Source organism: Coenobita brevimanus, chromosome 106 (assembly GCF_032717465.1).
Source record: "Coenobita brevimanus isolate Jiangsu-jjx chromosome 106, ASM3271746v2, whole genome shotgun sequence".
NCBI lineage: Eukaryota > Metazoa > Arthropoda > Malacostraca > Decapoda > Coenobitidae > Coenobita > Coenobita brevimanus.
This window is the reverse complement of record NC_137059.1, coordinates 292,353-319,138: the sequence shown is the minus strand read 5'-3', so window position 1 is coordinate 319,138 and position 26,786 is coordinate 292,353. Positions and strand designations below refer to the sequence as shown.

The 26,786-nt window shown below is 41.5% G+C and overlaps 2 protein-coding genes across 2 annotated transcripts; one reads left to right on the top strand and one right to left on the bottom strand.

Annotated features, from left to right (window-relative positions):
• Window positions 1-200: 200 nt before the first annotated feature.
• LOC145416411 (deoxyribodipyrimidine photo-lyase-like) lies at window positions 201-7,303 on the bottom strand. The gene is made up of 11 exons (XM_080285359.1): window positions 7,231-7,303; window positions 6,476-6,664; window positions 6,247-6,370; window positions 5,534-5,659; window positions 4,497-4,699; window positions 3,836-3,994; window positions 3,053-3,251; window positions 2,357-2,549; window positions 1,634-1,715; window positions 780-939; window positions 201-507 (listed from the first exon to the last, which is right to left on the bottom strand). Exons 1-11 carry the CDS (start codon window positions 7,288-7,290, stop codon window positions 329-331), a joined length of 1,674 nt encoding a protein of 557 aa, XP_080141485.1. The 5' UTR covers window positions 7,291-7,303; the 3' UTR covers window positions 201-328.
• A 1,975-nt stretch (window positions 7,304-9,278) lies between these two features.
• On the top strand, window positions 9,279-20,857 carry IntS6 (integrator complex subunit 6). The gene is made up of 18 exons (XM_080285413.1): window positions 9,279-9,395; window positions 11,347-11,424; window positions 12,102-12,231; window positions 12,668-12,777; window positions 13,325-13,505; window positions 13,796-13,927; window positions 14,134-14,199; window positions 14,242-14,501; window positions 15,689-15,841; window positions 16,342-16,569; window positions 16,728-16,871; window positions 17,289-17,394; window positions 17,690-17,850; window positions 18,008-18,088; window positions 18,277-18,369; window positions 18,864-19,341; window positions 19,657-19,956; window positions 20,625-20,857. The coding sequence occupies exons 1-18, from the start codon at window positions 9,279-9,281 to the stop codon at window positions 20,855-20,857; spliced, it is 3,051 nt and encodes a 1,016-aa protein (XP_080141539.1).
• The last annotated feature ends 5,929 nt before the right edge of the window (window positions 20,858-26,786 follow it).

Genomic DNA, 26,786 nt, shown 5'->3' with positions numbered 1-26,786 from the left:
GTTCCATATCATTCGGTACACTGTTGCTTCCATAATGAACTCTTTAGGTAAGTTAGAGTATAAGATGCAGTAATATAAGTTCATCACACACACACACACACACACACACACACACACACACACACACACACACACACACACACAGTACTTTGAAACTACCATTACAGTTTTATTCAGCTGAATGTGTCACATGAGCCTGAGAGTGTTAATACAGTGATTCAGCTGAGTGAGTACGAGGAGTCTCTATTTTATTTTTTTTTCCAACCCTGGGCACAGAACTGATACTCTAATCCCTAAGGTGCAGCAGTCTTCCCCTATGCCTGAGTGTTTATTCCTTGCTGGAGGATGGAGGGACATACTTGTGCTTCTTGCCCCCAAAGCGTGCAATGTAACCATCGATTTTGAACTTGCGTTTACACCCGTCGTAAGTCATGTACCGGATCTTGCCAAAGACAGAACGCTCAGCCCAACCCTGGTCGTGTATGCCACAGATTGACCACATGCAACCTGCAGTTGATTTTATTATTGTTATTAGTATTATCATCATCATAATCATTATTATCAACATTATTATCAGTCATCATCATGATCATCACCCCAGTCCTTATCCCCCAAGTTATGGAGATAAAATTCATCACCACCACCACCATAATCATCCCAGTCCTGGACACAAAACAAGAACAGAACATTATTATCATCATAATCCCACTCATACTAATCATTATCACCATACTTATGCACTCCACAACAATCACAAAATAAAACCAAGTGAAACTGACCAACATAGCCATTGGGGTCGCGTCCGTCAAGGGAGTAGCGATCGTTGAGGTAAATGGCTGTTGCCAGTGCTTCCTCTGGGCTGGCAGTCCACTCCAGTATCTTCTTAGCCCAGTACATACGCATGAACCCGTGCATCTTGCCAGTGGTTACTAATTCAAGCTGTGGAGATAATGTGTTTTGGTCAAGTGGTTGGGTTACATTTGGATAGGACATAAGTTGGGCTGGGATAAGATAATTTAGGTCTGATTAAGTTAAATTACTCTAGATTAGGCTCAGCTAAGTTTCAAACTGAAGGTGCAGTTAGGTGATACAGTAGTTTTTGTGGAGGGAGGTCCAAAATGTAGATGATATTAGGTACTAACATTACATATCACCATCATAAGGCGGGAGGTGGATAGTAAGCAGTGTTCCTGGGAGGTACTGCTGTGGAAATGGTATGGGAACAAACGCCTGGCAGTTGGCTTTTCTTAACACTCCCAGGTGGGGAACTTAACCACATTTACACAAAGTCTGAGTTACGACTACTTCATGGGCTGTACAGTAGGTAAAGCTCTTTTACACATTTAAAATCTATTTCCAGGAGCAGGCTGGACTCATTAGCCTTGGATAGCAGTTGGTCTATAAGAAGGAAAACTCCAAATCCAACCTTTGACCCTAGGTAACTGTTGGCAACAGTATGGGCATATGAATATTATAAAATCTTGCCCCAAGCTACTTGGTGGCACAGTGGTGATGCAGGTGAATGACACCAAGTAGGCTATAAGTGCTAATTGCCATCAGCAGTTGAAAAAGAAAAACGGCTTACTTATAAATGCACAGTCAAGGCCTTCAAAAATAAAAAAGCGGCACTGACCTGGGCAGAGTTCCACAGGTCGTCATGAGTTTTTGCTTTGTCCAGCGTCTCCCGGGTGTATAGGTACGGCCGCTTGTCATTGCTGGAGGGGAGGTTGAATACTTGTAGCATTAGGTGGTCACTAATAAATACCAACACACATATAAGTATGTACCAGTAAGCACAACAGGGTAAACCCTCACTATACAGAAACTCATTAACCTGAACTTTGGCTATACTGACCTCTGTGAGCCTACCAAATGACCTTCAAATATATCAAACATTGGGACAATATAAATTTTGAGGTGATGCCGCTGACAGACTGAACAAAGGCTAAAGTAACAGTAATTTGGCATTTTTTCTGTTGTGTTGTTTATTACTGTTGAAAAAAAGGTACACACTATATACCCACACATAACTGACGTAAAAATGTCAACACATATAATTCCAATAGCTATCCACCAAACAAGGTTAAGTTTAAATTGAACCTGGGGTGGATTTGTCCCCTGTAATGAACATCTATCTATCTATAGCCCGATGCCCTAATCCCGCAAAGGGTGGCCGCAGACAAAACGCCTCCAAGTCACTCTGTCACCCACCATTTGACTCCCCTCCCCCCAACTCACCCCCCCCTCCCTCATATACCTCTTAACTCCATGAACATCAAAGACTATATTATCAGTCTTTACCCCCCAAACAGTTTGATATATCAAGGGTTTGCTGTACCGTACACTTGTTACTCACCGATGATCGTTAAGTGTTTTAATTGCCCATTGATATGCTCCTTCCACCTGGTCATACTTGGGTTGGTAATAGCAGTAGTTGTCTGCCAGTTCACGTCGCACTATTGACTCTTCTAAAAACCCCTCCACACCTTCACGTAGTTGCTTCTTGTATCGTTTCGCCTCAAGGGCGCAGCGCTGGGCCGACACTTGACCTGGAAGAATGAGTTTATCATCATCATCAACCTCACTACCCCCACCATTATCATCATCCTCATTCTTAGCATTATCACCACCACCACCATCCTCCTCGTCTTGTCCTCCTCCTCCACCATCTCCTCCTGACATGAAGGGCATATTACTGGGCTGACACCTGACCTAAAGGTATGTTAGTTTAGGATGATTTACAATCATATTTATTCTTTTCAATTTAACCTGGCCTGAAACTAACATCTCTCCATTTTGAATGCTGGGCTATAACATTAGTTTAATACCAGAATATAATGCTAGTCATGAGGAAGTATAATAGAAAGGATATGCCTGTAAGCTGTGTTAAATATGCTGCAGTGCAGCACTTGAATATGGTGCTGGTGATGAAGCATTAGGCCTATGGAAAGGATATAGGTACTGCAGTCTTTTTTCTACCAATGTACAATATGAAATAAGCTGCAAAAGTATGAAAATCTGGGCCAGGTTCAAATAAATTACTTGTACCCACCAAAGTGCAGCCAGGGAGACATATTACTGAGAGCCTTCACATTGGGGTCGTTACGCTGGTCTGCATATTTACGAAGTCGCTTGAGACAGAACTCGTTAAGGTTGTCCAGTCCAGCGCGTGTACCAGGAGTGGCCCAGTCCACTGGTCCAACATCACGGTCCACCTTAATACTCTTCTCTGTTAGCTCCCAGTCCACACTCTACGAGAAAAAAGAGAGAGGCTGAGGGAAAGAGACAGAGGTTGATGATGTTTTTGTTGTGGCTCTAAGATGATCTGATGGTGAACTCAGCAGACTGCAGGCTGATGCTGCCCTCCGCCAACTGAGGAAACAGACATTATTTTATTTATTCTTTGGTTTTGTAGGACGAACCAAAGATTGTTGTTGCTTTTGTGGACCCAGACATATCTGGTTGTGAACCACAGGCTGGAGCTGCCCTTTCCCTTCAGTCCACCATCCACATTTTGGGGGACAGGGAAGGTGTTGTGGTACACAAATATAACTGGACAGCTGTGCTGCCCTGTCATATCTATGTCACCACATGAAGCCATGCCTCTCTAGCACCATACTGAGAGGAAAGCATCAGCAGCAGCAGCTGTGAGAAAAATAGGGATGCAACTATCATGATAAGCCATTATTATCTCGACCTTCTTCCACCTACTGATGGAGTATGACAGGATCCTTTGTTCAGTTTCTTTTTTCAATCCTTCTTACTCACTTTCTTGCCTCATTCATTTATATATTCAGCACTTATCCACCTACCTATATATCTATCTATCACTCACCTGCGCTTTGTGTTTACTGGTGTGTGGGTGTTTTGCCACGACTGGGAACTTGGTAAGGAAGTCTTGAAGTTTATCTGTCACCTTTTTGCGGATGGTTTTGGCTGAGTATTCTTGTTTGTCAGACGCCACCCAGCACGGTACTACATTGTGGGCATCAATCTGGAATAGATAGACAGATAGGTAGACGGACAACTAGATCAATGGATAAATATACACAAGCACACAACTGATAAACAGATACCAATACATTATGTACAGAAGAGTTAACTAAACCTTACCATGCACACAGAGTTATAACTGGGAATGACTCTGTTGATCATCTCTCCCCTCCAACCTATCAACTTTCTTCATCCCCCTCTATTCCCTTTCTTCATTGGCTTTGTACATCTTTACTGTCCCATCTTTCTTTAACTTTATCTTTCTTTCTTCACTGATTTTATCCACCTTTTCATCTTCTCTCTCTCTGTTAACCTGGCTTTGGTGCTGGAGAGGAAAGCCTTCATGTGGCATCTTGAACATGACCAACAAATGTCTCTCAGCTCTCTCCCTATCCCCTGAAAGGAAGATAGCGGACTGCAAGAAAAAGGGAACATCAGTCTGCAGTGCACTGGGTTTATCTCCACTTAAATTTAGTGCCACAGTAACAATAACCCATCCTTACCATACACATAGGCACATTATCAGGTATGGCTTTCTTGACATCTTCACGCCATTTTTGCGGAAGACGGAGAGGAGAGAAATCTGTCACTAGCCCTCCAATTTCGTGTTCCTCCATGAATTTTGGCAACACATCCTTAGCTTCCCCCAAAAGCAGATGGAACTCAATATTCAAATCCTGGCATTCCTTTTCCACCTCTTCTAGACCTGTGGAAAGAATATCAATCACTCAATTACAGAATTCCGCAAATGAGATTGGCCATAGTGCAGCTGATGTTTTGTGTGGATTGGAAGATAAACCAAGTGTCCCAGCCACCTAATTATGGTACTTCTCTATAGTTCCTGGAAACTGTTGGGGAAAAAGAAAACTAGGATGTGTATGGAGGGTGAAAGACTGACGAAGAGAGTGTATGTGAGTGAGGTGGAGGGGGAAAGAGGGAGGGGGAGGCAGAGGATGAGATGGAGGGATGGGGTGGAGAGATATATGAAAGAGGGGGGTGTGAGCTGGGAGCAGGGGAGTGAAATGGCGGGGGACAGGGCGACTTGGAGGCGATTTGTTTGTGGCCACCCCAAACGGGATTGAGGCGTCTGGCAATAGATAGATAGATAGATAAAAATCTGGGCTTTGACTTTATTTACATATGGCTGAGTTCCTGCCTAAGAGTGGTGGCTGGTTACCAAGTTTGTAGCCACAATTCACTTTTTTGGCAATACTTCCCGGGGTTGATACAGCTGCTTTCACTTGACGGAATTGAGCCACTTGCATATCTTGAATGCTAAGTTGTGGCTCCATGAAATTCAATAAAACTTAGTTATGAGGTAGAAATGAATCTCTATGGTTACTAGTCAAATCAACTCCATCCCTTGGCTACACATGGTCTTCATATAAGCTGAAAGGGGCCAGAGATCTTTGTCAGGTTAGAGCAAACACACTACAGTATAGTAAAAATGAAAAAAGTGTATGTTTATCTCTGTTATAGCTCAGCATTCAAGAGAGATGGCAATTTTACTCCTAGTTAAAGTGAATGGGGTTTAGTATACCTTTAAGCATGAAGTGGTAGTGCCTGTAGGTTGCATCAAGGAAGGTGGGCACCAAACAGAAGACCACATGTAGGGACACCTCGTATTTCAGGGCCAACCGCTGGGCAAACAGTAGAGCCCAGTTGTCTGTGAAGTAATTATCATTGTCACATCATCTCTACATCTTTTCCCACCTAAAATATGTCATCCTTATCATCATCTACGTTTTTTCTCACCCAATATACATCATCATCATCATCAACCAGATCTTCTTTCCCACCCTAGGGTCAGGTGAGAGTGGGTTCAGAGTTCCAGAAAGAACATGATATCAGTATTAACCTTAATTTTCCCAACTGAATGACCCACACTCCCATTCACTCACCATTCATGCATCTGGAATCCTGGCTCCGCCTCACAAGTCAAAAGCTTGTTCTGCACATGGCTTCACACTGACATACAAAGGAAATTCTTGAGAAAAACTTAGCAATACTGGCCTTGAACCCAGCAGTTGCATTAGACAGATACATGGACAGATGGATATAGATAAATAGATAGACAGACACTTCAAGAAAGACAGACGGACAGATTGACAGATCAACACAGACAAATCAACATTTTAATAGCTTGCCAGATATACAAACAGATAGATGAATGGGGATAGACACAAGTATACACAGACAGACAAACAGATTAAGACACACAGTATAATACACAGATAAACAGGCACCACCAACCCTGAACCCTCTGGTCACGTGACATCCAGTACACCACGCCATCACAATCAGGTACCTCGTCCTCCTTGCTTAGCATTTGGACACGCTTCTTGTTGAACTTGAACTTGGTCACTATCTCTGCCATCTGTGAATAGATGTACATCATCATCAACAACAACAACAGTATTAACATCATCATCATTACTATCATCACTGCCATTGTTAGCTTATCACCATCACTGTTACTCACGTCCTCTCTCTCCTTCTGTATTCTTGTTTGTATGTCTGTGTCAGTGTCAGAGATCTTTGCCTTCTTGGGTTCTGGCTCTCCATCAGTGGGTGGCATTTTGGCTAGGGATGTAAAAACTTGAAACTTCTCAGCTCCAACACACACTCTTGTACCTCTTGTGATTTGCTGTACTTGGAATCCAAAAGGTACCTGAAATATACAGCTCTGTCAGTTGGTGATACCAGGGCAGAAGCAACTGTTAATTATAATAATAAGAGTTAACTCAAGCACACACATCCTTGTAGCCTAACACTCCAATCAGCACCTCATATATAAAACTCTACATCAGTACAGATTCATCAGTGTACATTGTGAATAATAATAATAATAATAATAATAATAATAATAATAAATATATAGTTCTATATTCCCGTACGATGTTACGAAGTTTCATTCACTTGTATTAGGCCTACGTTAGACCCTATTCTTTAGTTTATTGACTGACAGCTACTGAGACCTGTTTAATCTAAAACTCCTCACTTCCACATACAGAGACTGGTATTATAATCAGAACGGACCACGTAGCGTCATATAACTCCGAGCGTATACGATTGAGCTAGGCCAGGGTATTAACACTTACGGGCCAATCTTTCGTAACAAGCGGCTCACATCACATGGGGGTAGAATTACGTTAATTACACCCTAACAAACTCATATTTATGCACAGGCAAGTCACTACCACTTACGTTTAGCCGTTAACATCTCACTAGCCTTACTTTTCTCTGGTTTAATGGCGTGGCACGCGATATTAGGCAGAAACAGGAACGCAGCCTCATCCAGCGAGGCAGACGAGCTTCCTCTAATGTTTATCTTCTTCTTTCCCGTCTGTTAAAATTCCAGTATTGATAAGTCTGCCTTCGTAACTGTTGCTAAACTTGCTCAAATTCCTCTAGTATCTCACCAGATACAATAATATGCTTAAAAATGTTATAGAAACTGCGAACATATTTAGACAGTAGCTAAAATTACTAAAAATACGGCCTGATTTTTGCTGCTGGACGTTCAAAGTGGCCGCTAAATAGATGTGAATATTAGTCTCTAACGTGGCAACCTTGTTCAACACCTAGCTGATTACATTATTTTTATCTATAGTAATTATTCATTTTGTCTCAGCATTTTATGGTGATTTTTCTGTAATAGAGTTAAAAACAAAGTGTGATAGTTTGTGGACGATAAATGGGAATTACTTTCTGTAGTGGATAGGAAGGAAGATTTTTCGTTTATTTATTTGTGTTGTGTGTGTGTGTGTGTGTGTGTGTGTGTGTGTGTGTGTGTGTGTGTGTGTAAAGACAACGAGTGCGTGAGTATTTGCGTATGTCACAGATCGGGTGAACGAGTTTTAATAGCAAGTAAATGTTTACACAAATGATTGTGCCTGAGAACAGCTTAGAAACCAATGTACAATGGTATTTATATTTGCGTGATTAGGTATTTGAGTGTCACATACAAATAATTCTTTGATAAGAGATAAAACTTAATTTTGATTTTGGTAGTTGTACAATTTGGTAAAGCTGATGCCAGTAAGTTGTGAAAATGATATTGATACAATTCAGTCATTGCCGTTACAAGGCTCGAACAACATCGGCAGCCGCTGAACGGAAAGTGGCATCACTTTGTGCATTGATGACCCTTCCGACCCCTTCAGGGGCTTGGAGGGGGCCCACATAAGCTGAATTGTTGGTGTAGTCATGCAGGGATTGACTTATTGGTTACAAAACAGTGACTGATAAGAGATTTTAAGTGTCTTCCATATGTCCAATTAAAATACGAAGATAGGCCACTTCAATTAATATTTATGAGCTTTTTATACTTTTATCTTTAGTTCATAAAAACCGCTCTATATTCACTTATTAACATGGCTAATGAGATCGATAGATTCTCATTGACTCCTGCGTCTCAAAGTATTATTAAAATCAATATTGGTAAATCATTATCGAAAATAGTACAAAATACCTGTATGATGAGATCGGTCACATATTGTCCGCAGGGATACCAACCTTCAGTGTGCAATATATGACTTCGCTAGATTTATTTATGGCGTTTCTGATACTTTTGATAATGTTTAGACAGATGTTGCAGTGCGAATATTGGCTTCATTACCTGACATTCGAAATGGGAAGGTGTTATCTTAAGTAATCATGTATGACGTGAGAGACGGCAAGACTTTTAGCGTAATTAATTTTCGCAGGAGGCCGTAAACGGGAACAAAAGGGATAATATATGGCCACTTATTGGTTGAAAATATTGACAATAGTAAATATTCACTATGGGTAACCGTATTAAGCCTTAATTTAGCAGCACAATCTTTTTATTTGTTTTAAATGTGTGATGTAGGGGCGTTTGGGGTTGGCAGCTCTGAGGGCTTGTTTGAGGTGAGGGAAGAGAAGTCCTCACCGAAGTTGCCAATGTAGCACCTTTTCTGCTAGATTTTGATAGACATCACAATTTAGGTGCGGAATTTGTCATCTAGTGACGAGATATATTGCAATATTCTGAAGATTTTCATAGAGTTATATAATTATTTTAGGGATTTTATTACTTCTTCGAGAATTATCCTGGAGGTTATATTATTTAGCGACATTCTACTGAATATTTATAGTAACCTTAGCATTATATGCTAAGTTGGATTTGGCAACTCTATCGCTCACTCCTCAGTTCAGTCGTGGTCTAACCGTGGTGTGGAGTGGAGGGTTGCTGCTCGTTGTCATGATCCACTAAATTCTGCTTAAGTTCCCCCGTGACAGAGCGAGTGATTGGCTCCACAATGACAATCATAGTATTCCTCATCGACACTTCGGCCTCCATGAACCAGCGGACGTTCATAGGGGCCAGACCCACCATGTTAGATATAGCGAAGGGCGCCGTGGAAACATTCGTGAAGGTGAGTACAGCCGTGGTAGGCACAACACTAGCCCTCATACCGCCATTATTTACGCATTTAGCCCCTCCCGTTGGGGTTCTCAGGGGAGGGGACGCTTAACAAGATCTCCTGAACAGGGGAAGGCGCTTCTGTAGCCCTGAATATGGTAAATTGGGCCTGCATTAAGGAGACAGTTCAAAGAGGCTGTGTCCGAATGGGTGGTTTTGGCTGGGGCGACATCCCATCCGGCCAGACCTTTATCTAAACAAATTCTCCAAGTTCACCTTCTTTTTGAGGCCTTAAAATAGCTTATAATGACTTTGGGTAGTATAATGGCTTCATTAGTGGCTTTGAATGTCGTTAAAATGAATAAAATAGGGATCATTTAATTGTTACGTTGCGTTGTCACATTCATTTGCCCTAATTCTCTAAGTTATCTATTATCTTTGGTCTTGGGATTCTAGATTAGGGCTTAGGAGACTATTATGGTCTAAGTAGTGGGCTAGAATAAGATTATTCTATATTATATGGGGCTCATTTAATCGTTACTTTCTTTATATGTCACATATATCTGCCTTAATTCTGTAAGTTAACCCATGTCTTTGGACTTAAAATATTAGATATGGGTTAGGGAATTATTATAACATTATTTATGGCCAAGAATAATATTAGAAATGATCTAGGGTCCATTTAATTGTTTCTTTTACTGCAGTGGTCATTTAAATTTATCTTAACTCTATCTTAACCCTTATCTTAGGACTTAGATTTCTAGATATGGGATTAAGGAATTAACTGTTGAAACCTCTTTTTAATAGCTTAGAATATCATTAAGATATATTACCTTAATGCCTTTTATTTAGGCTGCATTTGTCACATTTGCCCTAATTCTTAAAGTTAACCCTTATCTTTAGTCTTAGATTTCTAGATAAAGGCTTGGAGGATTTTTATAATCTTAGTAGCTTAGACTGTCAAGTTATATTATCTTTGTTGTTCTGTTTCCTATGCTGCAAATTTCACATACAGTTTCCATAATTCTCTAAATTAAAAGGCATACAGGGCTATTATAATGTTTTTAGTAGCTTGGAATGTCATTAAGTTATATTTTGTATGCTTTTTAATTGTTTCATATGCTGCAGTTGTCACATATAGGCCTATTTGTCCTTATTCTAGATTAAATTATCTTAGGTCTTAGGAGTCTAGATAAAGACTTAGAGGGTTATTATTATCTTAGTAGCATAGAATCTCCACCTTTAGTTCAGTTGTTTTAGCTGGGTAGAGATGTTTGTCATATTGCAGCATTTTCTCAGAGCTCAGAAGCAGAGCAAGACAGTACTATGGCTCAACTTCCATAATATATACTTCTTTGTGACTGGCACCATATTCTGATGTTAATCATGTGGTACAGCTGAGCACTGAAGATGGAAAGATGGCAGTTTTACATCTAATTATAGTGAACAAAGTATAGATATTTTAAAGCTCTGTAGGGGATAATGGTGAAAAGCTGGTGTGGTGTTGAACTAGAGAACTTTGGTATTTATACTGGTAAAGGATCTTGGAATTTACAGGATAAACAAGTGTTCATAACAATTTACTGTTATCATGTATTAGGGAAATACTGTACAGTATTTTGTAAAGGATATTAAGTAATGTACAGGATAGAGCTTCGTGGGTAATGGAACAGAGAAAAGTAGAGGATATATTCACTACAGTGAAACAACATACTGGATGGATGCACTTCATGTCCTTTATATAACAGATGGATAACCAGGGCTACTGACTGGCAATCCAGAAATAAAATGAGGAATAGGCAGGCAGAGAATGAGATGGCAAGGTGTGATTTGGGGATATGCTGTGTTTGGGTGGAACAGGCCAACAGCCAATAGGTCAGAGTGGGAAAAGATTGAGGAGGCTGTTGTACCGCAGTGGACTGTCTCAGACAGATGGTGATGATGACTTTTTTGTTTTGCTTCAGCTGCGTCAGAGGAGTCCTGAGAGCCGTGGGGATCGCTACATGTTGTTTACATTTGAGGACCCTCCATTGCATATAAAGGTGAGCATGATGACTTTTTAGTACCTGTACATGAAATACTGGTTAGAGATGCCTTCATGTGGTGGCACTGATAGAACCTGGCAGCTGCAACTTGAGCCTGCAGTCTACAGGACTAATGTTCACTTAATGTCCAGCCAGTGAGGAATGTACAGCATAAATCTGTATCACGTGTTTCTACTTGATATCTGTTAATGCAGCTAGAAATATTAGGAAGCAGATGGGTGGTTACCATGGACCGAGGGAGGTACGACCACGAGAGTGAAGTGTAATGAGTTTGGTGGTTAGCCATACAATCATCACACTTTGGCAGGAAACATTAAGCAACAATTACAGTCACTCAGTGGTCTTGTAAGTGACTGTACATTGAGTCAAGTTCAGTGTGAGTCTCCAAGTAATTAGCTGGTTATGGCACATGGTTTAGCTTCCAGTCCAGAGAAAACATCAGCTATACCATGGTCAGCCTTAGTAGTTACAGGGATTCTGTAAAAGGAAACATGGTGTTAGTATTTTGTGTACTGTTAGGTATTTGTTGTGTATATATATATATATATATTTTTTCACCTGATAGTGAGCCATGAGAGAGAGAGAGAGATTAAGTTAATGCAGTTCTGCATCATAATGCAGATAGCTTCTAGTAATTAACCTGTCTTATGCATTATGAATTATTGCCCTGTCAGGCTGGGTGGAAGGAGAATTTAGCAACATTTATGAATGAGCTGAAGAACATCAAGGCCACAGGACTGTCCACTCTTGGCCCAGCCATCAAGAATGTGTTTGATGTGCTTAATATCAACCGCATGCAGTCAGGTGAGTAGTAGTAGTAGTGGTGATAGGAGTAATAGTAGTTGGGATGGTAGTAGTGGTGGTAGTAATGGTAGTCCAGTAGCAGTAGTAGTAATAGTCCTCAAAGCTCAGTATTGCCAGTAGCCTCTTGAATTTGTTGGTCTGTTTTAGCTGATTGTAGCTACAGTATAGTTCATCCATCTTAACTTGGCCTAGATTTTCATCCTTTTGCAGCTTGTTGCATGTGAATCAGTGGCAGAATAAGATGGAGGGCTGGCAGTTTTTAGGACAAAATAAAGTAAAATGAGTATAGTTGTTTTGGTACCATCAGTCAATTTTACATACTGGTAGCTTAGGACTCAACCTCACCCCATCCTTAGGTGGGGAAAGAGGTTTGGTTGATGATAAGGGTGGTGATGATAAGGGTGGTGTTAACATATTCTCATTTCTTCCCTGACAGGAATTGACACATATGGAACAGGCCGAAGTCCTTTCTTCCTGGAGCCATCGGTAATCATCATCATCACAGATGGAGGCAAGCTGTCGTCCCAGCAAGGGGTACTTGACGATGTGAGTGGTTATTGGTTTATCCTTGTATGCAGCATGAAGCCTTTATAAGTGAATGTTGATGAATAATGAATGAGTACCGGTATGTGCATGAATGTAACTGCAGTGAATTTGATGTTACAAGTGTTTGTTGTAGAGATGTGCGTGTTTATCTTCCATGAGGGAAAGTTTACCTACGCCATTGAGTCATTAAAACATATGAGGACATTACCCTTGTTGTTATTGACATTTGTCTTATGATGGTGCCAGGGGATATGGTTTGGAAATATAAAGGAATTAAATGATCAAATAGATTCAGTGTGGCAGAGTTGTGGTTAATTTCTGCTATAATTTTATTGTTTTTTGCCCGTCTTGCCGCATCCTTAGGTGGGGAGGGAGGTATGGATGACGGTGATGCAAGTTCTCCATGTATCTGGTTTTAATTGCATCCTGGACCCTACCTCTCGCCATCCTGAGGTGGGAAAAGAGGTGTGGATGATGCTGAAGGAGTTGGATGATATTGCCTGTGAGTTGAAGCCAGGATTTCCGCATATTGGTACCGTATTTTCAGATCTTCCCACTGCCAAAAGTGAACCTCATCCCCGGTGCAGAGTTGACGAAGGAGATATTCCGATGGGACCAGCGGCTGTTTGGTTTGGTGCTGCGGCTGACTGGCACACCGGCACCGGACCCCATGGGACTTGTTCCAAGCGATAACTCTCCACTCGACAAATTGTGTGAATTGACTGGAGGTAGGAAGGAGGGGAAATAAGTTTGGACAGTGCTTTATGCTCACCATTATGCTTTGTATGTTCTGGTTTCTTCATTTGCATTTACCCCTTCTGAAGTTGGGAAGGAGGGTCAGGATGATGATGATAAATGTGAGTGAAGTAGGAAGAGGTAAGCACTGTAATGGAAGGAGGAGCTGTAGGCACTCAGGAAGGAGGTGAAAAATGGTGGAAGAGACTTGACTACCATCTGTTTCTTTTTTTATTGATCCTTATTATTATTATTATTATTATTACTTTATTATTATTTTCAGGTCGGTCATATGCAGTTCGGTCACACAGGATGTTCCAACAGTGTATAGACAGCCTGGTGCAAAAGGTACAAAGTGGTGTGGTGATAAACTTTGAGAAGATTGGACCAGACCCTCCACCAATCAATTCAGATGGTTAGTGTGCATTCCATAGCCTTTTTGCTCTAACTTGACTTAAAATTGCCATCCATTCACTGTGAATACTGACTCATAACAAGAGAGTAACACTAGATTATGAGGCTGTTGCAGAAGAGGGGTAATTTTGGCATGGAGTCCACTGGGTTCACTTCAGTTGAACTTGGGGCTACAGCTACTGCTAACTGAGCTAATTCTTGTTATAGGTAAAGAAACACCAGATGTGATAGAAGTGGATAAGGAAAATCAGCAGAACAACATAGAGACCAATGGTGGAGTGAGTGGCATTGGTGGTGGAGGAGGAGGTGGGGGAGGCGGAGGAGGCGGGGTAGGGAGTCTGGTCCCCGGTGGTGGCCTGGGTGGTGGGGGTATGCTAGGACATATGCTGCAGAACGGAGGGGGTCGGCCCCATACCCCCAACTCCCTGCCCCTCCCCCTCCCAAACCCTCCCAGCAATGCATGGCACAACTGTCGCAAGATGATCTACGTGCCTCGGCCAGCTCAGCGTGGCAGCCCCTCTGGGTTTTGGCCAATACCTGAGTCATTTTGGCCAGACATTAACACATTGACCTTGGTGAGTTGTTTGGTACTGTTATACTGTATGTGTATGGTAAATGATATGGTTCATAAACTGAGTAAAATGTCTGACTTTAACCCGCCCCGTCCCGGCCACTTTTCGACCACTGGTACCCCCCAATCCCGGGCAATTTTCGACTTTTTTTTTTTTTTGCTAAAACTTTCGCTTTTCGTGAGAAACATCGAAAATTCATAGAGAAATCGCTCACCTGAGGTTTAAAATACTCATTACAGGTAGGAGAGCCTCCTTACCTTACTGGGTTTTCTATCAGGCTGGCACCAAAGAAAACGAGTTCTATGGGAGGATAACTATTTCACACCACTCATAAACGGTATTTATTTATTTACTGTTACGAATTTATATGTACAGTAGTACAAGAGTATATTGGTTTTCAAGCAGTAATATAGGCATTATAAGCATTGGTTCACTCACTAATACCTGACCTTTTTTTGCCACATTACCTGATCATCATTTCTAACTGTTTCTTCCTCTAATGCTATGTAAAGTTTGTCCTCCACATTGTCATTGATTGGGGAATCACTCTGGCCCTGAATTTCGTACCGTGGCATGACATGGCTATACTGGCCAGGTCACTGGTAACAGGTGAATTGCTGAGAAAAAGGCATGCAGGGGGGGGGAGGAGGTCATGCTGGGTAAGGCATTGTCTCTGCCTGGCATCTTGTTGAGGAAGGTGTCCCGTGTATACGTACCAAAAATGACTTGCGAAAATTGAAAAATGTGGAAATTATGAACCTTGCAATTGCAGGACGTTGAAGTACGTCCTCGGGATTAGCTGTGACAAAACGTGAGGACGTGGAAGTACGTCCTCGGGACGGCGCGGGTTAATAAAATTGAAATAGAGATATAATTACCATAATTTTATATTGCAGTAAGCTCACCATTTTGGATGCAGATACCCTAATATGCATGAATTGAGATGTAATCAAACTAAAAACCTCCCTTCCCAAACTAGTAAACTTAGAACAGTGCATATTTGTGGGAACATAATATGATGAGAGTTGATTATTTTGTCACTCTTTCCATTTGGTTCCTTATGCATACTTATTTGAGCTGCTGTGTCAGAAATAGTGAGTTTACTTTACATACATGCCATATCAAAGGAGCATGGTTATGCAGAGAAATGCATGTCTACAGACTTTAAAAAGTTTGTTATTGTGTTTCAGCCAGCGAGAAGTGCCCACCCAAATGTGAAGTTCACCTGCACCAGTCAGGAGCCGATGGTGATTGATAACCTACCGTTTGATAAGTATGAGTTGGAGCCGTCGCCACTGACACAGTACATCCTGTCACGCAAGCAGCCCACTGTGTGTTGGCAGGTGTGGTGTTGCCCGCTTTTTTTGTGTATGTGATGGAGAGGGATACCTTTAGGTGGAGGGTGTATGTGAGGTGGAGGGGGAGGAGCCAAAGGATAGATTAAATGCACTGTCTTAGAATCCCATACTCTTGAACCAGTGGACTATGGGTCAAGCTACCCCCCCTTGGCAGTCCACCATCCGCCTTTTCAGGGATAGGGATGGGATTAAGGGACATAGGTATAACTGGACTGCTTGAACACTGAGTCATTTGGAGTTAGCCAGAATAAAATATAACCATCCTTGTACTGAATCAGCAAGTGGGATATGGAGTAGGCTATGCTCTGTTCACTTTAACTTGGCATAATATTGTTACATGTCCATTGTGAATGCTGAACTGTAACAAGACATTAACACTGGCCCATTTACTCCAACCTGATTAAGATTCCTAACCCCTTTCTGCACAATTGATGGTCAGATGTTGTCAGGAGAGTTGAACTAATCCCCACATCTTTTTTTCGTAGGTGTACATCCCAAACAGCAGCAAAAACAGTGATGTGGGACACCCGTTTGGCTACCTCAAGGCCAGCACAACTCTGCAGACGGTCAACCTGTTTGTTATGCCGTACAACTACCCGGTGCTCCTTCCACTGTTGGACGACCTGTTCAAGACGCATCGACTCAAACCAACAAAAGAGTGGCGCATACAGTTCGATAACTACCTGCGCACCATGCCTCCCTATTATGCTAATGTGAGTTGTAATTGTAGCAGTAATAATGATAATAATAATAGTAATAGCTGTTATGTTTTTTGTGGATCCTACCTCACGCCATCCTTAGGTGAGAGAAGACATATGGAAAGTAATACTAGTAGTAATAACAACAGCAGTAATATCTGTTCTACCCACAGCCTCTCAAACGAGCTCTAGGAAGGATGGGAGCACCAAACCTCGTTCCAGACAACCTAGACAACTCACTCAGCTTTCAAGTGACCAACCACCTCAAACGCCTCAAGAACCAGGCCAAGCTGGAGTACGAACGCATCTGTCTGGAGGTGAGAGAGAGAGAGAGAGAGGGGATGATTCATTCATTCATTCATTGCCAGATGCCATGTATCCCAGACAGGGTGGCCAAGGGCTTAGAGTTAATTGTTTTACAGGGAGGGGCACTAATCCTCCACCAACCCCACTTGACGTAGGGATGCCAACAGCATCTGGTGTTCCCAGGCGGTCACCCATCCAAGTACTAACCAGACCCAACGATTGTAATTTACTGTATGTGGTTGCTATCAGTAACCCTTAAACCAACACTTTTATACAGGATGAGAAGTGTCTGAGTCAAAGCAACTGTGTGGTGCATGAAAGGTTAAGGGTTCAGTCGATTGTAGGGTAGCTGCAATAGATAAATACAGTAGATACATAAATAGATGTATGGTTTATTATATGACCCTCATGCCACTTCACGCCTTCAGGTTGAGAAACGTCTGAGCCAAAGCAACTGTGTGGTGCATGAGGGGATAAGGGTACAGCCAAGAAGACCCCTAGCCCGTCACCTTACCTCTAACCACACACTGCAAGGTTAATATAGTCTGTTTTCACTTGATGGACCTGACCCACACACACAGGTTGAATGTTAATAGTGCTTGTGTGAAATTTGATAACCCTTAGTTATGTGGTAGGAATGAATTAATGTGGATACTGTAGTTAGTTTGCTTTCATTTGACACTAGGACACTCCCACAACTTCAGTTTTTTAGGTAAAGGTTGTGTGGAATTTGATGATCCATCGTTATGAGATAGCAGTGAGTCATATTGGTTACTGTGATTGATGGTTGATGAGGAGGAGGATGACTGTCAACGTTTTCACCCCACAGACAAGCTGGCCCCTCTACGGGACCAGGTTACAGACTATCCGAACTTCGTGTTGGCGGTCCGTGAGGGGGAACTGAGTCCACAGATGTACCGCAATCCTTTTGACATACCACGCTGGGCACTCCTAGATCAGCTGACACGCATGAGGGCAAATTTCCTACAGGTGCGGATAATGCCAAATTTTATTATGTGTGTATGAGAAAGAATCTTGTAGCTCAGATTGACCAGCAGTTGATTTAGCATATATCCTGAGTTGCCATTTATATTTAGGCCACCATTGATAAGGGATTGATCATTCTGTCTTCCCATTGATCCAACAGCCGTCACTTGCACTGCTTTTGACAGACCGAGACCTTGATCAGCTACACTGCCGCCCTATTAGTCAGATGGGCAACTACCAGGTGAGTTGGACGGCTGTTTGTGCATCCTCTTATATTATGTCATGTCACAGTTCTTGGCATTGTATTTGTGAAGGTGTAAATGTGTGTCAGCTGCTGGGGAGTTCCTTGGGAAGAACTGCTGCTTCTGGGAAATGAAAGAGCAATTATTATTATTATTACTATTACTGTTATTATTTTATACCCTGCAGGATTACTTGAAGAAAATGACACCACCATTACGAGAGATTGAGTCAACACCAGTCAGACAACACATGTTTGGAAACCCATTCAAGATTGATAAGGTAGGTCACATATGTAGTTATATGCTTGTGTGTTTTTGAATGAGTGAGAGTGTGTGAGTGTGAGAGAGAGGAAAGAAGAGAAGGAGTGAGGTAGATTGCCACACAGAAATACACAGTGATATTGTAGATAGATAAACTACTATGAGATAAGCAGGGCACAGCTTTGATTAAATATAAGAATTGGAGAATTAAAATGAGGATGCCTGAGAGAGAAAGAGAGAATTTGATGTGTGATATTTACCAGAGGTTCAGTGTTTCCCAGTATTATTTGTGAGAGAATTAATTGACTAATAACAGGGTGATTCCTACTTAACACTCCTCCAATCCATCGGGCAGTGGCTAGGAAAGGAGATCAGGATGATGATGATGCTGGAAAGTGCTGTGTGGATGATGATGGTGGTGGTGGTGGTGGTGGTGATAGGAGAGTGGATGATGATGGTGATGATAATGGTAGTGGTGATGACAGTGATGTTGATTTACTCCCTTGCCTACAGAAGATGTCCATGATGGTTGATGAAGCTGATGTTGACCTGATGGGTGCTGGTGGAGGGGCAGGTGGGGGTGGCCGGGGGTCCAAACGGCCAGCTGAGTCCCAGACCACCGTCGGCAGAACAAATAAGCGACGGCGCGGCCCATTGCCCCTGGACTTCACCCTCCAACGCATCAACAAATCACCCTCGTCAACCCCATCGTCTAGTCCCTGCCCCAGTCCCGCATCTAGTCCCTGTCCCTCACCAACCCCACCCCTGTCCCCTGGTGCCCCAGATACCCCACGGGCTGAGGACGTCATGCGGCCAGAGCGCCCCGAAACCCCACCGGTCTTCCTGCCAGGGACATATTCGGGCACACCCACGCCCGGGTACTCCCCTGGGATACTCAGTGTGTCCCCACCAGGATCCCCTGCAGCCCTACCAACACCTGAGGACAGGACACACCCACTACCCTCAGACACACACACCATGCTCAATGGAGGTATGCCACTAGTATTATATCTATCTGTATATGTCTTTTTTCTGTGTATTTGATTGTAAATTCAGTATCACGCACACTGCAGTAGGTCAGGATGTGTGGATCCAAAAGGAAAATTGTCATAATTATGTGACAGACAGTCATACTTACCTACAATGGCGAGATGAGTTTGAGGCTTGAGCCCCACATAGATAAGGGTGATTTACAGTATGATGTTACAAAAATCTGTTGTTAATATGTACATGTTAATAATAATAATAATAATGATTAGTCTTTTCATTCTGACATGCAGTAATAATGTAGTAATTTTGTTGTCAGATGTGTCGCCTCTTCCATCGTCGCTACGAGATGACGATCCCTCTCTGAGTGGCCCAGAGTCCCCGGAATCCGATTTTGAATTCCATGCCCCCAACCCAAGCATCATCTCATCCCTCGTGGACCTGGCCCCAGATCACGCCCCGGAGAAGAACGGCCCTGTGGGAGGAAGTGGGGATGGGGGTAGGGCAGGGCAGATCACCTCCGCCCCCTCACCTCCACCTGGTGATACCTCTGCCACCAAGACCTACAACAAGGAACTTAGGTTAATGTGCTTCAAGCTGGTGAAAAAACCAGGAAGAGGTAAGTGTTTTGGCTGCCTAATATACACATGCATGCACCCTGTCCTTCACATCAGGCTGTTGTTTCCCCAGCTCACATCCCAATACCCATGTACCTCTCAGTCTCATCCTTGATCTCCCCCTCAACCCCACTGTCATACTTTCTTCACTTTAACCTGGCCCAGATTTTTGTCCTTCTGCTGCTTATTTCATGGAGTTCAGTGGTAGAAATAGGGAGTGCTAAAGTTGCACATCCTTTCAGTAGCACGTCTTGGTAACCAGAATCATATTCTAATATTAATCTCCTGTTTCAACTTGGCATTCAAGATGGACAGATGGCAATTTAAGGCCAAGTTAGAGTGACATACTAGACACTCACCTTTTCCATTCTGTCCATGTGATTGGATTATCTTCATAGCATTAGGTCAGTGTCTGAAGGGATTAGGATGTTTATTTCATGCTGTCCTTGCCTTCCCAGATTTCTGAAGGCTGTTTGAGCATCTGAATACTTATTTCTTAGTCTTCTTGTCTTCTCAGAGACAGTCATTCTACACTTTGCCCTCTCAGACATATTTCATACTGTACTTTCCCTCTCAGCTCTTGTCACATTGCCCTTGTCTTCTCAGAGACTCACTTCACACCATACATGCCTTCGCTGAGATACTCATTTCACATTATCTGTCTTCTCAGATTTCCGAGGGCTGTTTGAGCGCCTGAACACAGTGCAGGGTTCGTACGAGTCGCGGCTTCGGATGGTGAAGGATGTGGTGCAGGAGGCGGGCCGGTTCAAGAGACACGCACTGGTGAAACTCCTCTCCCAGTTCCTTGAGTCCATGGTTACCTCGTCAGCCTCAGATACGAAGGCGAATCACGGAAACCCAAACCGAACCCCAAGCCTCAGGGTCAATGGCCATAGTAGATAGGTTGGCTTGGGGGTGAGGGAGAGAGAGAAGGGGGGAGGGGAGGCAAGGGAAAGAGGGGGAGAGATGTGATGAAGGTGGGTGGAGATTATGATATATATGAAATTGTATGAAAGTTTTTCATCAGTTTAGTGAGATGCGGGGAGTAGAGATCAATGAGAAGATAGAACTGCATGGATAGTCATTGAACGGTTGATAAAATGGTCTGTTTGGATGAATGGGGTGAGGAAGATACTGTAGATAGAAATGATAGAGCGAACATGAATATATCGTGAAGTTAATAGGAGTTTGATTGAATGAGCGTGGAGTTTGATAGACGTTAGAGTGAATGAAAAGTGATAGAAGTTAGAGTGAATGAAAAATGATTGGGTAAGAAAGTTAAGAGAAACTAATTTAAAAAGTATATTTGAATGGGTAAGAAAGTTAAGAGAAGCTAATTTGAATGAGCCATGAAGTTGATAGAAGTTGATTTGACTGGATAAAAGGTGATAGAAAGTAATTTGAATGGATGATAAGCATGATAGAAATGTTAGAAGGTAATATGGGTGGGTTAGAGATTGATAGAAGTAATAGAAACTGACTTGACAGTAACTGAACGAGTAGTGTCGGGAGTAAGATAATGACGTAGGTAAATAAAAACCTGAAGGAACAGTTCTCTGAGACCGGATGAAAACAGTACAACATGGAAGGTTTGTCTGCCTGTCTCTCTGTTGAAATGCCATCCAGTGAGACATTGATTTTATTTTTGCTAGCACTTAATGGCAGGATGAAAACTGAGTACGTGATGGTATGAGGAGGCCTCTGGTTTTTTATGGATATTTGTGGAACACCTGTTATTGTTAGTTATGATCAGCCTGCATCCCACCTAACAGTGCAGTCAGCAGTGATAGAGAAAGGTGAGATATGTTCTGCCATCACATTAACAGTTACAGGTATACCATAAATGAACATCAAAACCAGCAACTTGCTCAGACCCTCATGAGCCCAGTTTTAATACAAGCCTAAGGATCTTCACAAGGTTCAAGAAAATAATTAATTACCTTATTTAAAGGATATTTTTTTTTTTTTTTGAATTGTTAAAAGAGTGCGGTGCGTTGTTATATAAGTATGGGGGGAGTGAATAAGAGTTTATTTTATTTTTCTTCCTTATTTTATGATTATGTAATAAATGTGATAAAGAAACATTTGAGACACTTGGAGCAAAAGTTGGTCTGCTGTTTCACCTCGTCTGCATCACACTTAGGCATGTCTCTCATTTACTCTGCTGATGATGAGTATCTGAGTTTTATTACTGTTATTATAAGTGATGTTCATTTTATTTTAATATTATTATTGGTATATAATCATTTACGGATGGAAAGACCTACCAAATCTCTCTTAGCTTCAGAAATATTAGCCTAGAGAGGAAAATAAAATAGAAGTCTAAGAAGTGAAATAGTAGATGAACTTTTGTCTCAGGCTGTTAATGTAGGAATGAGTGGAAACGAAATGGAAGCGTTATAGAAAGCACAGTATCGAGACAAATTATTATACCTACATCCAAAGACAAAAGGGGAAGATAATTACAGGCATGAGTAAAAGTTTACAGACAGTTCCCTGCCACTTGTGGTGGTAGAAGGTGTTATGTGGGGTGGTGGTGTGAGGAAGGGATGCCTGCATGTGGTGGCACTGATATGACTGGGTGGTGGAGCTGCCTGGCTATGCAGATGCCTCTCAGCTTCCTCCCTGTCCCCAAAAGGAGGAAGGTGGATTGTGAAAGAAGGAAATCTTCAGCCTGCAGTCCACTGGGTTCATGTTAAGATGAGCCTGGGATTGCATCTACCACTGCTACTGCATGGATTATATTTGGGGAGAGTGAGAGAGAGAGAGGGAGAGAGAGAATGCTACTCTCTGACATTCAGGGAGAAATTAAACGAAATATAGAAGGCAGGACAGTTCTGGCAGAGGATTGTTAGTGAACTTTTGATTATGATTGTGCAAGTGTGTTTGGTGCTTTTGGTAATTTGGCTGTGTATCCAGTCGTGTCTTATTTTATCTGTCTGTGTATCTACGTGTCTGTCTTATCTTCATATATTTTTTAGTCTTTCTATCAGTAGTCTCTCTGTTTGTAATATTTCTTTTATACCTGCCTGTCTAACTATCTGGTATTCCGTTTATTTACTTGCCTCTGTTTATATATTTACTAAGATCTTTGTATCTGCCTGTGTATATCCATGATTAGCCTTTTTCTTTCTGCCTGTCAACCATTTTTCGTCTGTCTACTTATCTATATCTATCAAATATTGGTATTTATCCATCTGTCCACCTCTGTCTGTCTGTCTATCAATCTCACTTATGCCCAAACCAAAAAAAACCTTACCATACACTGTTATTTTCAGAAGTGCCCATTCACCATCAGTTAGAGCCTACTATAGTTCAGACAGAGATCCATCAGGCAAGGTTAGCAGTGAGTGTTGATGCTGGTTAGTTTATACTGGTTTGGTAGTATTAGATCTTGTAATAAATTAGTAAAAGGGAAAGGCTTAGTTAGTTTCTAAGAGTTACACTTGGCCTGACTTGCACCCTTCTATGCATGTCCATACTCTTTTAATCCAACTCAAGCATCCATCCATTCATCCATCAATCTTCCATCATCCAGTCCCTCCCTACTATTCAAGAACATACGGACCTGGGGTTAGACTACTAAATTCTGACATTTATAGCAAGGATGACCAGCCTTACTGGCCCCTGAGTGGCATAAAGTGAGTGGTATACCTCAACTATCCCTCAAACATAAACCGTTACAGGCCCACCTAGTTGGGACACCTTATCCCAATAGGCCACCAGGCATCATTTAGTCATGGTTACCACCCAGCACAGTAAATGGTTAGAGTGGGGGAGTTTGGGTAGGTATGGAAGAGTGAGAGGTAGCTTTGAGTGTAATTCCTCATGTAGTGTATTATCTGTGTTGAATACTTTTACTAACGACATCTACAAAGTACCGTTTGGAAAATTTTGAACCATTTCATTCCCCTGCATACCTTCTAAAATGATCTTTGCATAGTCATTGGTTTAATCATATATACATTTCACATAGTCTGTCTGTATCTGTCTCTATCTGTCTGTTGCCAGATGTCTTAATCTAGGGATTCATGTTATCCTGTACCCCACCTTCAGGATGTCCTCTCTCCAACACTCACCCCCTCTCTCATACACTTACCAACCCCATCCCTCCATCTCAACCTTGGTCTCCCCCTTCCCATCCCCCTTCTCCCTTCCATCTCACTCACATATACTCACCTAGTCAGTCTCTCATTCACCATTCTCCTCCATGTGGCAAACCATAACAAGGTACTTTTTTTAATGCACTCGAACACATCCATATCAACACCACAGTGCTTCACTTCGTCATTTCTCTGTCTCTCTGTAACTCCCATATGCTTCTCTTAAATATATTTCCTCATTTGTCTCTGTCTCTCCACATAACTATATGCTTCTCTCAGATAACTCATTCCCACTGCTTCCATTCCGCAATTGTCTTTCTGCATAACTCCACATACTTCTGTCAAATAACTCATCCTACTTCCCACTCTATTTTGTTTTTCTGTCTGTCAAGTTAAATTACTGAACAACACCAAATGCACTTGATGTAGCAGCAGTGATGGACCTTTTAACATTAACCTTGTATGTACAGTTAACGTCACATGACACAAACGTTTTTGCTTGTGATCGTTTTTTTGTAAATATTGTGTATATTTATATTTTATATATGCAAATACAGTTGAACCTCCAGTGATGTGTGTTTGTTTTTTTTTAATTGTCTCAGTGTTTATCCTTGTGTTCAGTAAATTACCATCATCATCATCGTCATTGTCTTGTCATCTTTAATTGTCAGGAGAATCATCATTGTTAACATGATCAGTATCGGTGTAACTATAATCATCATCGTCATCCTTATCATCACTATATTCATCATAACATCGTTATTAGTTTCTGTCATCATCATCATCAGTGTCTTTATTATCCTCCTCTTCCTCCTCCTTATCATCATCATCATCATCATCATCATCCCTTCTTACCTTAACAGGGGATGAGGCTGGATCCAGCAGCAAGGTAAGAGAAAGTAAGAAAATGTGAAAACAGTCAGCAGCATACCAAGGTAAGTGAACAATACAATGCATCTCTGTAGTTATGCATTTATGATTGGTATTTATAGTGGGGTGGTAGGTGATGGAAATATGTGTATCCCAGTGTAAAAAAGTGTGTTTAGTTAGTTCGATTTTACCTTACTAAGATCCTTAACTCCCTTCAGTTTGGTTAATGACCAGGTGTAGTCAGACTGGAGGATGAATCTGACTAGTAACTAAGGATGAGTACTGTATTGTGTTTTATAACCTGAAAAAGACCCCTAATCCTTTTTAACTCAGTTGATGGCCATCCTTTTTCAGAATGGAGGGTTGATTTGAATGGTAACCAAGAAGACTCATTCCTATCACAGCTATAACTCATACTCCCACACCTTACACTGCCAGAGAGCCGGACTTTATAATAATCATTACTGAAGGAAATTAAAAGTTAATATGAAGTGCTATGTTTATTTCATGTATTTTGCATACTAATATAAATTTGTTCTAGTTTAAACATTCCTGTGGTCACACATAGAGTATACATATATTCTCTCTACAGTACATTCTGAAGGTTTCTTATGTCTTTTATACCACCTGACACACTAAAAAAGTAACTCAAATTAAGATTATTCTGGTTGTGGCCCCAGACTCATCTGATATGTGAACCCCATGGACTGCAGGTTTAAACTGTCTCTCCTGCAACTCACCATCCTCCTCTTGAGGGAGAGGAAGATGAGGTATGTATGTACAGTATAACCAGGCATTGAACCCTCCTGGTTATATCAAGTGATCAATTGATCACACTAAATGATCTTAGCAGCGTAACAACAAAGGTCATTGCTGGCATATACCAAGAGGAAAATAAAAGGGATTGAAAAATACACCTTTAAATATAGATGGATAGGTACATAGGCAGATACAGATATAATAAACTCAAACATCACACAGTGCCACCACATGAAGGTGTCCCTCACCAACACATAAGACAGTAAATGGCTAAACTGAACAATAAAGTTTTGTCAGTAAAGAAATAATACCGTCCACATCTCATTCCAGGACAATATTCACGATTGTACCTGTGCTCTGACCAATGTTACATTTTAATCAAAATTGGAAGACAGTGTATCCTGCATTACGTGTACGTAGAGCAAAGTGAGTTGTTTAAATATAACTTAACCTAGCACAAGGAAGCTCATCACTTTGAAGTTTAGGATGCTTACAGGCAAAATAGGACTTACAGTGAAATGAGTAGCATGCTGTTTTGTTTTTTCTTGAAAGGTTAAAAAAAATATGAAGAGCAAATTAGAGTGCATTATGTGTATGTTCCCCCTTTCCTTGGGGGAAGCAGCCTAGGTATATAGATAGATAAGTAGATTAAAAAAATGGATGTAATTCAGCAGGATATAAAAATGTTGCAATATTGAGTTATGTTCCACTTATGAGTACATATTTCAGTATGAAAAAAGAAAAAGAAAAAGAAAAAAAAAGAAAAAAGAAAAACGAACAAGACTTATTTGGACTGTGGAGGTCAAATGAATTGTGCTGTACAGTATATGGTTATTTGTATCAGTGAGGTAGTGGGGAAAATATCCACCAAATCCCCCCAGTAAGAACACACAAGGCAAAATGAATGCTTAACATAACAGCCAGCCAATCACAATGGTGCTCCTTATACAACAACACAACTTATAAACACTACAGCATCACAAACAAAAGCTTGCCAATAGCCCTCTGTCAGTATTGTGTCCTGCCTTCCACACTGCTCCTCATTCTTTGAACATTAGAGTATCCTGTCTCACACTTTTTTATTAGAGTTCATGCTGTCC

Excerpts from the sequence above, each read along its gene's own strand:
- IntS6 (XM_080285413.1), top strand. The coding sequence starts at position 9,279 with ATGACAATCATAGTATTCCTCATCGACACTTCGGCCTCCATGAACCAG. Across the intron at positions 12,232-12,667 it reads TATCAACCGCATGCAGTCAG|GAATTGACACATATGGAACA; the intron begins GTGAGTAGTAGT and ends CTTCCCTGACAG. Across the intron at positions 12,778-13,324 it reads AGCAAGGGGTACTTGACGAT|ATCTTCCCACTGCCAAAAGT; the intron begins GTGAGTGGTTAT and ends CCGTATTTTCAG.
- LOC145416411 (XM_080285359.1), bottom strand. The coding sequence starts at position 7,290 with ATGAGGCTGCGTTCCTGTTTCTGCCTAATATCGCGTGCCACGCCATTA. Across the intron at positions 3,995-4,496 it reads ATAATGTGCCTATGTGTATG|ATTGATGCCCACAATGTAGT; the intron begins GTAAGGATGGGT and ends TATCTATTCCAG. Across the intron at positions 1,716-2,356 it reads AAAACACTTAACGATCATCG|CAATGACAAGCGGCCGTACC; the intron begins GTGAGTAACAAG and ends CCTCCCCTCCAG.